At 41.4% G+C, this 14,814-nt stretch overlaps 1 protein-coding gene across 3 annotated transcripts; it reads right to left on the bottom strand.

The window, feature by feature from the left end:
• Positions 1–3: 3 nt before the first annotated feature.
• On the bottom strand, positions 4–12,904 carry TrpA1 (Transient receptor potential cation channel A1). Of its 3 annotated transcripts, XM_002046754.4 has the most exons (17): positions 12,800–12,904; positions 11,138–11,342; positions 10,911–11,069; positions 8,568–8,724; positions 8,423–8,513; positions 8,166–8,361; positions 6,930–7,037; positions 5,627–5,815; positions 4,452–4,680; positions 3,799–4,379; positions 3,410–3,724; positions 3,136–3,246; positions 2,229–2,449; positions 1,626–2,103; positions 1,402–1,564; positions 1,072–1,344; positions 4–627 (listed from the first exon to the last, which is right to left on the bottom strand). In XM_002046754.4, exons 1-17 carry the CDS (start codon positions 12,859–12,861, stop codon positions 332–334), a joined length of 3,834 nt encoding a protein of 1,277 aa, XP_002046790.3. In that variant the 5' UTR covers positions 12,862–12,904; the 3' UTR covers positions 4–331. The 3 variants fall into 3 exon arrangements, with proteins under 3 accessions (XP_002046790.3, XP_032290571.1, XP_032290570.1); XM_032434680.2 differs by lacking the exons at positions 3,136–3,246; positions 10,911–11,069; positions 11,138–11,342; positions 12,800–12,904 and adding exons at positions 2,728–2,835; positions 9,368–9,800; XM_032434679.2 differs by lacking the exons at positions 10,911–11,069; positions 11,138–11,342; positions 12,800–12,904 and adding an exon at positions 9,368–9,799.
• Between the last annotated feature and the right edge of the window lie 1,910 nt (positions 12,905–14,814).

The following is a 14,814-nucleotide window of genomic DNA, read 5'->3' on the forward strand; positions in this document are numbered from 1 at the left end:
AAATTGACTTTATTTCGTAGACTTTGAAGGACATTAAACACAGATAAAGACACAGATATATTAAACACGTTAAGTAGTTATAGAAATGTGAAATATTCCGTTTTCACTTGATGACAAAAAAAAAAAAATACTCGCAGAGCCCAGCTTGTTGCCCCTAAATTCGTAAATAACCCCTTCAAGGAGCTCACAAGACAATTTCTGGCATAGACTTCTCAACCAGTTCCAGTTATACAGACATTGATAAGGATATAGTATATGTATGCATGTCATTTAAGAAACTTTACTTTTCACTACTTGGTTATACTTGTAGAACTTGGGATCAGGTTCCCAACTACATGCTCTTGTTGAAGCTCAGCGCGGCACGCAATTTATTGCGTATGCGCGGCGAGTTCCAGCGATTGCAGCCGGCCGAGCTGAGGCCCACAACGGAGCGCAGCTCGTTGGGCGAGATGCCCTCGTCCACGTCATCGGCCTCCGTTTTGATCTCCATCTTCTGCACAATGAGACGCACCAGCTGATGCTGCTGCTCCAGCATGCGGCTAATGTCACGCAGCTTGCGGCGCTGACGCTCCAGCTCGGCATTGATCAGGTCGTCGTTGTTGTCGAAGCTAATAACATCCATGGCAGCTGCGAAGTTGGGTTGGAAAGTGAGTAAAATTTTAGCCAAAATGTATGAGAATTAATATGGATGGCTTGTTATCCTATCTAATGGCAGCCGGGCCAAGCTATTCCTGTGGGAATGTCCAGCTATAAGAGGCTGAAGATTTCCCAGACGTAAGACGAAGAATCCACAATAAGGCAAAACATCCGACTAGGCTCGAAATGAATTCTTCATTCTACTTATTCTTAAGGTTCTTAACTATTAAGAATAACTCTGTTATGTTAGCTTTGTTCTTTCGATTGCAATTCTCAACAAGTTAAAGATTGAAAATGGGGATAACTCGAAGACAACTAGAAGCTTGAATAGCGAGGTTCTCTAATTAGCTAAATTGAAAATATTCAATTTGTGGTGTTAAATAATAATACAAAATAATAATAATAATAGTTACCACTCATGCCTGATATACTTACAATCCTCGGTGAACGGATTCGAGAACCATTTGCGTAAGATAAAGTCCAAGAAACCGAGCTTGCATTTTGTGTCATTGGGATACTCGATTAGCTCCATTTTGTCCACCCGCTGCAGCCAGACGTGGGGCAGCTTGCGCTCCAGCTCCGTGTGGAGCACCACCTGCATGGCCAGACGTTTCAGTTGGGCATTGCGACGCACCGACTCGATATCGCCAACAGCCAAACCGATGAGCAAGTTCATCAACAGAATGGGCATCAGAATCATAAACACACCTGTCGTTAAATTATAGAGATTAGCAGATTGCTAGAGGGTACGCCCATTGTTCTTACTCAGAATCAAAAAGGAAGTCATGGGCACCTTCAGCTGGTCGCGGTAGTAGGTGTTGACATAGGTGCCCACAAAATCCAGCTCGCCCAGCATCATGGAGAAGGTGCGCAGCAGCGACATGGGTATGTTCGAGAAGGACAAGTGATTCGGCTGTGGGTCAATTATCTGCAAAAACAAATTCCAGATTTCAGAGAATTATTTGTCAAGTACAGAGGCAGACACTCACCTTCGAGAGCAATATGTAGAATGCGAGGCCAAAAGCAATAATCAGTATGGAGAAGACCATCAGCACTTTGATCAGGGTCTGCAGAATCTCCAAGAACATGACCACATAGATGCCGACCTGATCGAAGCGCTGCAGAAAGAGCAGCAAACGGAACCAGGACAAGAAGACGGCAATGGATGCCGCCGAATAGTGTATGGTATTGATGGCGCCATCCGGCTTAAAGGCGGGCGCTATCATTATCAATGCGGATATGTAGAGCACCCAGGAGATGAGATTGACAGTCTCCACCAGATAGTGCAAACGCTGCTGATAGATCTGTATCAGTTCGCGCATCGAGTTGAGCAATATGTAGACCACAATGACCACGGCACAAAAGAGTATGGCCGTCGTCCGATTGATGCTCTCCACGCACGAGTCCGGCCGGATTTGAGCTGCCATCGCTGGGCCATGCGATAGATTCCTGGTGAGCACGTCCCAGCTGCAAAAAAAAAATAGATGTGATGGGTTTAATTATAACACAAAACAAGAATTTGTTTAAGAGTTAGGGGTAAGGTCTACTTTTTAGTTTCTGGGATTATTGATTATTTGCTTGGGCAGACTTACCCCAAGTTGCAGTATTGACTGGTGGTTTTGTTGTCGCCGGAACGCAGCTCAATATTGTTCATCATCAGCGAGGAATAGATTGTGACAAAGACCAAGAAAATCGAGTAGATCAGCAGATTGGCCAGATGAAAATATTTGCCATAAGAGTTCCATTTCATTTGCAAATACTTTTGACTGAGCGGATGGGCCAGCAGCTCCACGCGTCCATGCGTGACCATGGTCTAGTTGAACAGAGAGCCAAACTGGGCATTAGTGGGCAACTATTTGGGATTAAAGTACAACACCTAACAACAACAACAACAACAACGACAAGGAAAACAACAACAACAACGACAACAGGATAACAGAGACAACAGTTTTACGATTAGCAAGTGCAAGGACTTGGGACGATTTTACAGTTGCCTTTTAATTGATAAGTTAGTTAGTTAAAGTTAGTTTTAAATTAGCGGAAATAGTTTTTCACAGTGTTTTTTTTTTTCCAACTAGGATTTCGACTCACATTCACGACAGCCAACGGCGCCGGCCGCCATTTCGGATCATTGAATTCTTTACGTTTTTCCTCGATTTGCTCGGGCGTTTTTTGGAATGGCCAAAATGAATATTTGATCTAAAGATGTTTGGTTTTTTGTTTTTGTTTGTTTTTTTTTTTTGAGTTGGGTTATACAAAAATATATCAAAATGCGGCAATGGGTGCGTATTCATGGGCGTGCATGAGCGGATGAAGCGGACCCTAATAGGAACAATTTTGGTTGGGGAAGCAGGGGAACCTAAACTTATAATCGAACGGCAGGGATCGGATTAATCGAATTGTCCAGCTTGTATATAAGTAGTATATCATAGGCAAACAAAAAATTGACACTCAATAAGCATGCATCTGCATTGGCTGCTTTCAGCAGTTTCTGCTTACATTCAGGGCCGGCAATGGAATGGGATTGGATGTCATGATCGGCTCTCCGGTTTTCTCATCGATCTTGGCAAACATATAGGGACATTGCAAGAATGCGAATGAGTACCTAATCTAAATATCGTTGTTGTCAAAGAGAAGAGTTACGATTAGCATCAGGTTCTCCGGCTGGCCAACTAGTTTATGAATTTGATGAAATGAGCTGTTCCTAATATATATATATATGTATGGATGGATGGATCTGCCAAGTCCAGTTCTGGACAACGAATCAACTTACGTAAAAGCTCTTCGAGTCCTTCTTACAGTTGGCCTTTGTTATGCACTTGTCTTGCACCGCCTCAAACACCTTCGGCATAGAGGCAATCAGAGCCAGGGTGACGCACGGATGTTTGTCGGAGCGCAGAGCCATCACCTCGTTGGCCCGTTCCTCGTGCGTGACCATGGCCAGCGCTGCCTCCGGATATTTGTAGTAGATGGCATAGTCGATGGCGCTCATGTCCAGCACATTGTAGACCAGCTTGCAGCCCATGGACATCAGCACGGATATCGCATGCGGCTTGTTCTCCATGGTGGCCAAGTGCAGAGCCGTATTCTGTCGTGGATATATATATATATATATATATACCATATGCATTGCTATTGCTTGCAAAGCTGTCGCTGACTTACCCCATCCTTGTCCAGCTGGTCCAGCAGATGTGAGTGGACCGAGTGCAGTAGCTCTATGGTCTCGGTATACCCGGACATGGCCGCCAGCTGCAGCGGATTGCGGCCCGAGTGGTCGCGATGCAGCAATGCGCCTCGGTTCAGGAGCAGCTGCACCACACGCGTGTGTCCCTGCTGCGAGGCAATGTGCAGCGGCGTCATGCCCGCTCCGTCGCTCTCGTTGATGATGAAGGAGCCCTTCTCGGAGTCGAGCAGCTGCCGGACCGTGTTGTATCTGCCGTAGCGTGCGGCAAAGTGCAGCGGACTCTCGTTGTTGTTGTTCTTCAGATTGATGCAGGCGCCGAGCCGTATGAGATTCTCCAGCGAACGTATATGACCATCCCGGCTGGCATAGTGCAGCGGCGAGCAGCCCATGTTGTCCTTCTCATTGAGCAGCAGCTGCAGCTGCGCCTGTGTCTGGCAATTGGCCACCTGCTCGGCAAAGTCCGTCAGCCTACCCCCGTTCATGATGACAAAGTGCAGCACATTCCGCGCGGCGGCATCCTTCACATCAATGCTGGCGCCCAGACGTATCAGCAGATGCACTTGTACCAATAAAAAAAAAAGAATATATGCATGAATTTCAATATCTTTCAAAAGGTTTGCCAATCTCCCACCTGTTTTCCAGCCACTACGCGAGGCAGCCAGCAGCAGTGGCGATCGATGCTCCTTGTCCAGCGCATTGATTTCCGCACCCTCGTTGACCAGGTACGAGACTATGTCCGGGTGATCAAACATCGAAGCGCAGTGCAGCGGCGTCATCTTCTGTACGTCCGTGCAGCTGAGACAAATCCTCTTCTCCAGTGGCTGCATCTCAAACATCAGCTTTACTATTTCAATAGCGCCCTGTGTTTAATATGAATGGAAAGCGACGATGGTAAAAAGAAAAAAGAAAGGGAAGGAGACTATCGGCATGCCGAAGATAAAATACCCTTGTAGACATGGGGCAAGGGAGTGCCTCAATGCAAAAATTATGTCGGAACGGATGTTTGTTTTAAATGAATATATATCGATTTCTATGCAAAGAAGTCGCTTAATTTTAATAAATATTTGAATACAAATTTATATAGATGCAGTCTCTTTGTTGCAACAAATGTGACCTCTTTATATCCTCTGGAAAATCAACATTAAGTCAAGAACAAGATTGTCTAAATAAACCTCAAATCTGCATCTGTATGTGCAGGGTATTACATTTTTTACATTTTGAAATCAAACGTTCTGTCCCGCTCCAAAATATTTTCGATATAAGTATTTCCATAATATATGAGACCGCAAAAAAATGCCTTAATTAAATCACAAAGTATATAAATAAATCCGCATTGATTGCCCATGTTGTGGAATTTCTTGTAAGCTTGCGTAACATAAATATCGAATATTTATTAAATATTCTCAGAACTTAATCCGAGTTACCCCTCGGCCCAGCCCAATGTGCTCCTGTCACGTGTCTTTGTTTTGGTATTTGCTTACGCATTTCCCCGGCGCTCAACGGTTTCGGCCACAAAGTCACGTTCGTCTAAGCACAATTTGCATAAGAATTTGTCAAATTAAAGTCACCAAAAATAATACACAGACAAGGAAGCAGCCGTGTGCCCTGGACGCAGCTGGCAACCACGTGGCGAGGACAGTGTTTAGCTATCAATTGATGGTTCAAGCGGAGCATCCATTTAACCAGCGCTGACACTTGGAAATATGAGTGCTGCCAAGGCCTGTCTGGCAGCTAGGCTCGAATCCATGGCAACCTGCTGCCAGCCATCCACCAACCCAAGCCCACCCTTAACCGCCCAGCACTCACCTGGGCGCACGCTAAGTGCACGGGCGTCGAGAGATCATGTTGCTGTGTCGATATCTTGGCGCCAGATTTGAGGCACAACTCCACGGCTTTAATGTCCCCGCCGTGCACTGCCGAATGCAGCGGCACATTTCCCTCGGAATCGTAGAAGGATATCATTTCCTCGCGAGTGCAGCCGCGTTGCTCGCCCCACTAAAAATTGTTAAAGACGCATTAAACTTATATTAACTATGTTCAAAGTTGAATAACTATGAGAGTTTGCTGGAAAAAAATAAATATTAATATTCTTTTATCATAAAGTAAGTCTTAAAGCTACGATTTTTGAAATATTCTATTGTTTAAAGAATAGCAGGATATTATTTGAAATGTAATTCAAATTTAATTGGAAAGCAAATTATATATTTTTTTTGTTTTTAATTGGAAAAGTAATGTTTAAAATATTTTAAAATAATCAACGTGCGGCAATATTAATTTGTTTAAAGCATGGCATGTTAATATTTTGCATAAAATATGTTTCAAAAATTTATTTTAAAAATATGTTTTTGGGTGCGATAGCTGCGATTGGCGGAATATTCTAGTATTATTTGGCCTGTATTCAAATTCTTTAAAAAAAAATATACATTTCATCAACATAATCAATAATCTATTGCTGGTAATGTAATTCATTTATGTTATTTCATCATAATCGACAACGGCTGGAATATTCCAGTATTTATAGAATGGTCTATTGGACGAATGCTTGGAAAAGTCGCTGACCGACCCTTAAGCTGGGCAAACATTCGATACTTTTAAGTTTTGGGTCTGCTGAAGAATATTCTTTTGTTTTCTGCTTCTCTTAGTTTTCATTATTAAAGCGAATTGACAGTGAGTCGTAAGCTAAAAGAAATGGACGACTTTACCGTAAACTGTTCGAATTTGATACTTTTATAATTGACTTCTTTGTAGAGCAGCGTACGTCGCGTATACGCAATTTCAGGGTAAGAAAAAACGACATAAAAATGAAAAACTCAATGCAAAAGTTCAACTGAACTGCCAGAGCCAGCAAAAGCGAGCAACATTAATGCAACACGAATCAAATAAAGTGGATAAGCGCTTGGGGACACTAACGGGGCAGCACTTAAAGCTTTGACATCGGCTTCAAAATGAATGGGTTCTTGCAATGGATGCAGTATGTGGGTGGATGTATGGGTGTGTGTGTATGTGAGTGTGTGTCTGTGTGTGTATGTGTGTGTGTGTGTGTGAGTGTGCGCGCATGGGTTGGCTGGCAATGCTTGATGTGCTGCAGGCCATACTTAAGCATACTTGCCTGAAAAAAGACCTCCATTGTCTTGGAGCTGGCGTTTTTAGCCGCCTCATGTATGGGATAATAACCATTGTTGCAGGGTCTACGGGGGCATGCATCGAACTCTGTAATCTGTAAGATACGACATACCCAATACATTACATAACATTATATTCAAATATTAACTACATATGCACACATACAACAGCTACACACACACACGCATACAACAGACACTTGATGCGGCTTAGAATAATGTTGCATACTTCTGTGCGCAAGCAAATCGAATTATGTACAAGCCTTTTTCCATATGATAAATGACTAGTGAATATTTTACACTGTGTGGGGGTGTGTGTGTGTGTGTCTATGTGTGTTTGAGAGAATGTGCTGGGAATTGATTAATGTTAAACTGAGAATTATGCGTTGTTGCAAATCAGATGCATGACAAATTTTTTTTTGTAGAGAGAATATCTTGCTAGTGAGACGCAAAATAATAATTTATACTTATATTTAACATCGTATGTACAGACTGATTGAATGATTGACTGAATGATTGATGGAATGTTTAACTGAATGATTGACGGAATGATTGATTGACTGAGTCGTTGCTTGACTGACTGACTGATTGACTGGCTGATTGAGAAAAAACTGACTGACTGATTGATTAATGGCATGTCCGACTATTTAACTGAGACAAAAATTGACTGACTGATAGTATAATTGACCAATTGACTGATAGAAAAACTAACTGACAATCCAGCTGATTAACTGACTGACTCACTGATTGACTAATTGACTAACTGATTGACTGATTGACTGACTGATTGAGTGAAAACAAACTGACTGACTGATATATTCACTGACTAACTGAGCGACTAAATGATAAACTAACAGATTGATTAATTGATAACTGCGCGACTAATAGACTCAGAGACAAGCTGACTTACTGACTTAAGAAATGACTGACTGGTAAATTGTATACTGCCTGACTATTGTAGTTACCTAATAAATGTCTAAGAGATGAAAACTAAAAGTTGGCCTACGCATAGTTTAAATGATTCGGCTTAAAAAACTACTCTAAAAAATTTCGAAATGGGTAAGTTTGTTAAAAAATCAAGCCAAGTCCCTAGTAAGCTTCAAACTTCCGCAACTTTGCCTGCGTTATGTCGACCATTTACAAAAGTAAACAAATAATATGGAAATGAATAATAATAAATGACAGATATATGTACAAATGCATAATGGACTCACACCACCTACCAGGATACGGGCGCACTCCTCGTGATCGTAGATGGCAGCCAAATGGAGTGCAGTGCGTCCATGCTCGCCACCCTGCTGTATGTCGATGACATTGCGATATTGGCCCATCACACGCAAAGACTTGACCTTGTTCAGCTCCGTGGCCAAGTGCACCGGCGCCTGTTTCTTATCATTCAAGATGCCCGTATCGACAGGACTGTGCGAATAGAAGAGCGTAATTAATGAAATAAAGCCTTCAATTGGCCAAGGCCACTTACATGGAGAGCAAATAGTCCAGAGCATCGTAGGCATCGCATTCGACGGCAATATGCAGCGGTGTATTGCCGGCATTGTCCTTGGCATTGAAGTCTGCGGATGGGTAGATTGATGAGCAGCTGTAACAATTGGTTGGGCTCCACCTACCTCCGTTCTGATCGCGAATGTAGCGCAATATGTTGACACGGTTCCGGGCCGCCGCCTGATGTGCTGCAGTGCGTCCCTTGCCATCCTGCAGCGTGATGCGCGTGTTATCTGCCATGAACAGACGCTTAAAATCATCCAAGTTGCCCGACTCGGCAGCCTGCAAGGGATCAAAAAGAAGTTTGCCAGCTGTTTACTTAGGCTAGAGTATGGATTTAAAGCGGCTGCTGCCAGCAGCCAAAGTGCTAATCAAATTGTGCATTTTAACTGAAAGTTAAATAAATGTACTTCAAGTTGTGCGAACTTTGAGCACGCGCTGAGTCCGGCCGGGATGTGCAGACCTGAGTGCACATGAGCTAAATCAAAAATTCCACTGTAAATTAAACAAGACACGCAATATTCATTTGTGTTGCCCAGCTGCGACAAGGACTCGCACAAAGGACCCAGCAACAATGTCAATAGAGTTTTTAATCAGAGCCGGACTCTTGTTCTATGTGGGTTGTTTGCACGCTTTCCCTTAACCAAGAGCTGAGAGCTGAGAGCTGAAAGCTGGCATTGTCTTGTCCATTTCCTTTGGATTGTGTAGTAGCAGCTGCTGTTGGATATTTATTTGTTTATGGAGGCAGCAAGTGCAGCTGCCTCATTTGAATGTAAATTTGGCTTGCACTTCATTTAACTATCCAATTTAATTACAAATAAATTGTTCTACTTGATTAACAAGTTTTAAACAAGCTTAGCGTCGAGGCAGGCAGCTGCTTAAAAGTTAACTTTCCCAAAAAGTCACTTAGCTAATTTTCGTTTACCTGCAGAATTTCATCGACTTGTATTTTCGGCGCCGAGGACATCCGCAGGATGCGCGCCCATTTGTTGGACAGATTCAGTGGAGGCATCTCTGACAGCTCTGTGCCGCCGGCACAGCCGCTAATCAAATAACGCAATGGACTGATGACCACGTCCCGTTTGGGGGTCTCCTTGTCGCTCATCATTCTTGCGGGCATTTATGAGATTCCATTTCTGTTAAATGCCCGGCACTCATAATTGTTCTTGGAATACTTATTATTTTTTTTTTGTTTTGCCGTAATTTTTGAAGATTTCTTTTTCTATAAATATCCTTGGTAACAATTGCTTAAGTCAAGGCAAACTGTTTTCGGTTCAAGCAAAAATCGTTGAAATACTTTTTAGTTAATTTGTTAATACACGTATTTAAGGTACATATGTATAGGTAACAGATTTCATTAAGCATTCATTTAATATATTCATAAAATATATGGAATTTTCTTCCTTTTATTTTGTCTAACGATTTTTTGCTAAATGTATATAATAAATATTGAATAAAAATATTGAAACTCTATCCAATCACATCTTTGTTTTCATATTTTCCACTAAACCGTTTTTCTTTTTAAATATATTAATATATTTAATTTTCTTTACATTTTCTACACGTATCCCTTTAAAATTTGCTTTAGTTCAGTTTTTACTTTCTAAATCACTTTCAAACATCACAAACTGCATTTCCCGTTGTTGGTTTTTCATAGTTAATGAAAAGTTTCAAGTTATTTGACTTTAATATTTGTTTGCTTTGTGCCTTTCGAGTTGGCATCTCGCGCACAAGAAGTTCTGCCAGACTGAAATCTCGGCACGCACATCCTTTGCTTTTATAGCCCGGCTTTGCCCTGCCTTGCCCTGCTTTTGCCGAGCGCAACGCCAGCGGCGAAGATTTGCGACGCGTGGTGAGTTTCATTCAATTTGCACAGTCAATTTTCATTTCCATTTTCATTTTGTTTCCATTTCTCCTTATTGTTGTTGCTGCTGTGCTTGTTGCTGTTGCTGCATTTTCAGGAAAACTTGTTGCGCCGCATTTTGCTCTCTGGCAGCGGCTTTTGGCCCTCGGTTATCTTTTAACTCTGTTGTTATCTTCTTTTATGTAAGTGCTTGGCAAGCATTGAAATTTGCCACTGCTGCGCACAATTTGGTTTAAATTCTAATTCGATTGAACCAAATCTTAAGCGTAACTACTTGAAAATTGAAAATACGATAAGCCTTGGCTTGAATCTAAGTTCAAAGATGGTTAAACAGCTCACACAACCAGCTGCTCTAAAGAGACTTGCCTCATAATAAAATCTTAAGCTGGGTAAGCTATGGCTCAAACCGCACCTGAACCCAAGCCATAATTGAGAGCCGATCTAGCAGGAGCTCTCATCCAACCAGGGATGCACTCGAGCCGAGAACAACGAACTAGTACTTATGTTTGGCTAGACAATCAATAAACGTTTTTCACAATGCCCGTCCTGGGAATCGGCTTATCACTCTAGCAAATTGGCAGCCACACGTTTAGTTGGAACTCACCCGCAGTATCCTAAAGGGGCTGTCACGCAACAAGCAGACCTGCTCCACCTGCGGCTCAGCCGGCAAAATGGCCTCCAACGGGGACTCCACATCATCCCCAGCCATGTCCACACGCTTGGGACCCGCACTTCGCTCGATTATCATCGAGAATATCCAGTACTGCAAATTGACGACACAAATGAGCTCTTTACTTTTCTAGAATTTTTCCGAGAAACAGGTGGACTCACCTTGCTGCTGCGATTGCCGCCGCCGCTGTTGTTGGAGCGGGTCTTGGGCAAGATTTTGGGCTGGGCCTCCATCAGATCTGGCGATGGGAGAGCCGCGCATTGCGCATTGTATACACCATTCCAGAGCTTGGGCATTTTGACTTCGATGCTCGCCTGATCGGGATCTGTGCCAGCTGTTGTGATGGTAAAGGGTCGCAAATCGCGACTGTGCGCCAAATGGCGTCTGTTAGAGTTTCGGTATTTCACAATAATCCCTGGCACAATTATCAGCCACAATCAATTGACTAATTAGTTATTGATTGGCCTAAACGTTTACTAAACTTCTGAATTGTCAGTCCCCTGTTTAGATAACCCGTCCGTCACACGATACCCAATTCATATTGTTGTTGTTTTTCTTGTCCAGAGATAAAGGCGAAATATACAACAAGCTCGGCGCTGTTTTGGGGGCTGGCAACTGTACCGTGACGTTCGATGTCAATGGAACTTGGCGGGTCTCTGAAATAATGCTGCCAATTCCTCCGAATTTACATTGAAGTGCTTATTCAGCAGTCGAGTCTATAAGCATATTTATACCCTGTAGCCTTTGAAAAGGATGTAAGCAAATATATGTAACAGTCAGATTGAAAACCTCTAAACATATATTTTTTTGAGCGGGGTGATGAACTCAGTTGTTCGCCACATATCGATTTTGAGGGTTAATATTTTGGCCTTAACTCGTAAATGATGTGAGCTAGGTATTACAATAGAAGGACTCAGATATTTTACTTTTACCTCCAGCTCTTTTGCTCAATATATATCTGGTACAGGGTATCCCCAAGTCGGGCCCTCTTAATTAGAGTACTTATTAGTATTTATTTATGGTTATTTTTTAGCCTAATGCGTGTTGTTGTCGCAATGTCAACGCTCGTTTGTCACATTTTTATATTGGCCGCTTCCCGAGGGACGTGGCGCCTACCGAAACCACATTAAGTGAGAATGTCTAATTAAAGGTTAGCTTATTTTTGGCAGAGACTCTCAAGCGAAATTGGCAGGTAACGCCCTCAAACGATCTATTTATATTTAAATATAAAAACGCCTCTGACCTGAGCTCGTCCAGCGTCATGCTGCAGCGCCTTAACGAACCAACTTCGTCAAAGGATTGAAGCAAACTGTACGCGACTTCAATATCGATATAAGCTATATCCTTTGATTTATAGCTGCTCGTCGATTTCTTGTTAATTAAATTAACATGATCGCTATCGGCATCGCGATTGAACGAGCTGCCAATCCCCGTTCCCATCCCATTCCCAATCCCAATCCCAATTCGCAGTGCATGCCTCGTGGCGCGCTCATTTGCCTAATGAAAATATGAGAAGTTTCCAGACAATGCGGACATTTCCACCTATATCGAGTGCCTACTTTGATTATTCAATTCACTAATCGAAAGAGTCCGTTTTTGATGATGAGTTGACAATATGTGCGTCGTCATGATTTGATTAGTTTGAGTGTCTGCGTAATTTCGATTAATTAAATCTTGTCTAACATTTACTTAAATTAATAAAGAAAATATAAAAAAATCGCCTAGACTTAGAAATAAATATATGTTTAACGTGTATAAATAAATAAAAATAGATACAATATAATATAATTAAATAAAATATGATAATATTTTTTAAAATTTACCTGACTTCCAATGAGAAACGTTCTAAGGTTAGTTTCTTTTCAGCAGCCTTGAATACGATCATAAAATCTCGTAGTTCCTTATGTACTTGGCGAATAATTTACATTTTAATTGGCCTTTAAATTAAGAATTGTGCTTTAATTACGATAATTGATATCACTCTTATGTACGTAGAATTATGTTATGCATTTATATTACACATATTAAAAAAGAAAACTGTTTTGTTTGCAATTTTGTATTTGAAATAAAGTATGCCCTGCGTGAAAGTAAGAGTAAGAAATGCAAATGTTTTGGAAAATGTATTCAATATTGTTTTCATTCCATTCCACAGTTCCTTGCGCTGGCAATAAAGACCAATCGACATGGAAACTGAACTCAAACTTTGAACTATTGAAATATTTGATAGCAAGACTTCGATTTCACCCAAACATATTTCTACAGACTGTCTGCACTTGGTATATAAAGAATTTGAATATCTGTAGCTGGAGTATTGCCTGGCTAAATGCACACCATATGTTTCAATCCTAAGGCGATTCAGTCAGATTATTAAAAACCATCAAAGACTCAGTTGCTTAAAGGTGAGTGCAACACTTTTGACGGACAGGCGGGGCAGGCAGTTGCTTTTTGCACAACACTTTAATTATAAAACTTAATTAAAACCCTTTGAGTGCAGTTTCAGTTTCTTTTTTTGTTTTATTTTATTTTTTTTTTTTATTAGCATTTGACTTTTGCGTACCGACAGCTTCGCTAGCTGAACTCCAACTGAGCGCTCCAGCCCTTGAATAGCGCCTGTTAGTTCTCTGCTTTTTGGGGTCAGAGTGGGGCCGGGGCCCGGGTCTGATAAGCGTGTCGCTGGCAGCCTTTCGTCAATTTGTCACCCGGTTTAACTAGACGCGAACTCATACGACTCGTATCCTCTGCCATTTGCCTTTGTAATTAAACTGTCGGCGTTCGCATACGCACATCGCGAATCGCCGCGACTTTCCATTAGACACACAAATAAACATGTAAATGTAATTGTTTTTGTATAAATATGTGTCTATATCTGTGTGTCATTCATATGGTGAAATACATCGAGCAAAGGAATTTACAATAGTTTCGCAAATGTGCTTATATCAATGGGTTAACTATTTCCATATTGGCTAGAATATGTTAATACATATGACATTAGTAAATACGAGCATTACGATCTTCAATCTATCGTACCTATAACTGAAATATGAGTGCACGGCCAAGCATAGCTAAGAAAATTGCTGGTAATTCATGAAATGGACAGTCTCCCCGGAGCAAACAACACAGGCTCATTTACAAACGTCACAAATTGCCCTACTTATGTGTACAAATGACTCGCGATCAATATGATGACCATATAAATGTCAAAGCTGACGTAAATTGGCTATTTTAAAGTAATTTTATATATTTTTCATCAAGGCTCGAACCCTGTGCTAGTGCTTGCATATTCTATAGCCAAAGGAAAGATAGCTATTAACTGTCAAATCAATAACTAAATATATTCTAAACTTTAAATAATATTTTAAAATAGTGATATTGTTGTTAATGTCAAACTAGAAGTTACCCTGCACCTAGCACCGGGCTCCATTTCAATAGCAGTTGTATTTCCTTCTGGATGTACCCAAAAATATGTATGTAAGCACATGCAGCAAATGTTTTCTTTAGCTTCGGTGCTTACAGTCCGAATTTTACGATATTTTCAGTATATGGAGTGCAAGATATGTTGAATCTGTGTATACCCATATACAAATTAAGTTTGGTATATTTAGCTCATATTATCTTTGACTTATATGAGAAAATTAACTTCCAAAAAGGGAGATATCAATATAAATGTAAATCTAGTTTCATCTTTGCCTAGCTTACCGCGAATCGCAGTGCAATTATTCCTCACATGCGAGTATCTGTCACGTTTCCATCTCCAATGGAAACCTCCAAAGTAGCGCATAGTATATAAGTATATAGATGTGCATAATAAATATCTATCTGGGCAGCCTTATCGCTGGCA

Source organism: Drosophila virilis, chromosome 3, assembly GCF_030788295.1.
Source record: "Drosophila virilis strain 15010-1051.87 chromosome 3, Dvir_AGI_RSII-ME, whole genome shotgun sequence".
Lineage (NCBI taxonomy): Eukaryota > Metazoa > Arthropoda > Insecta > Diptera > Drosophilidae > Drosophila > Drosophila virilis.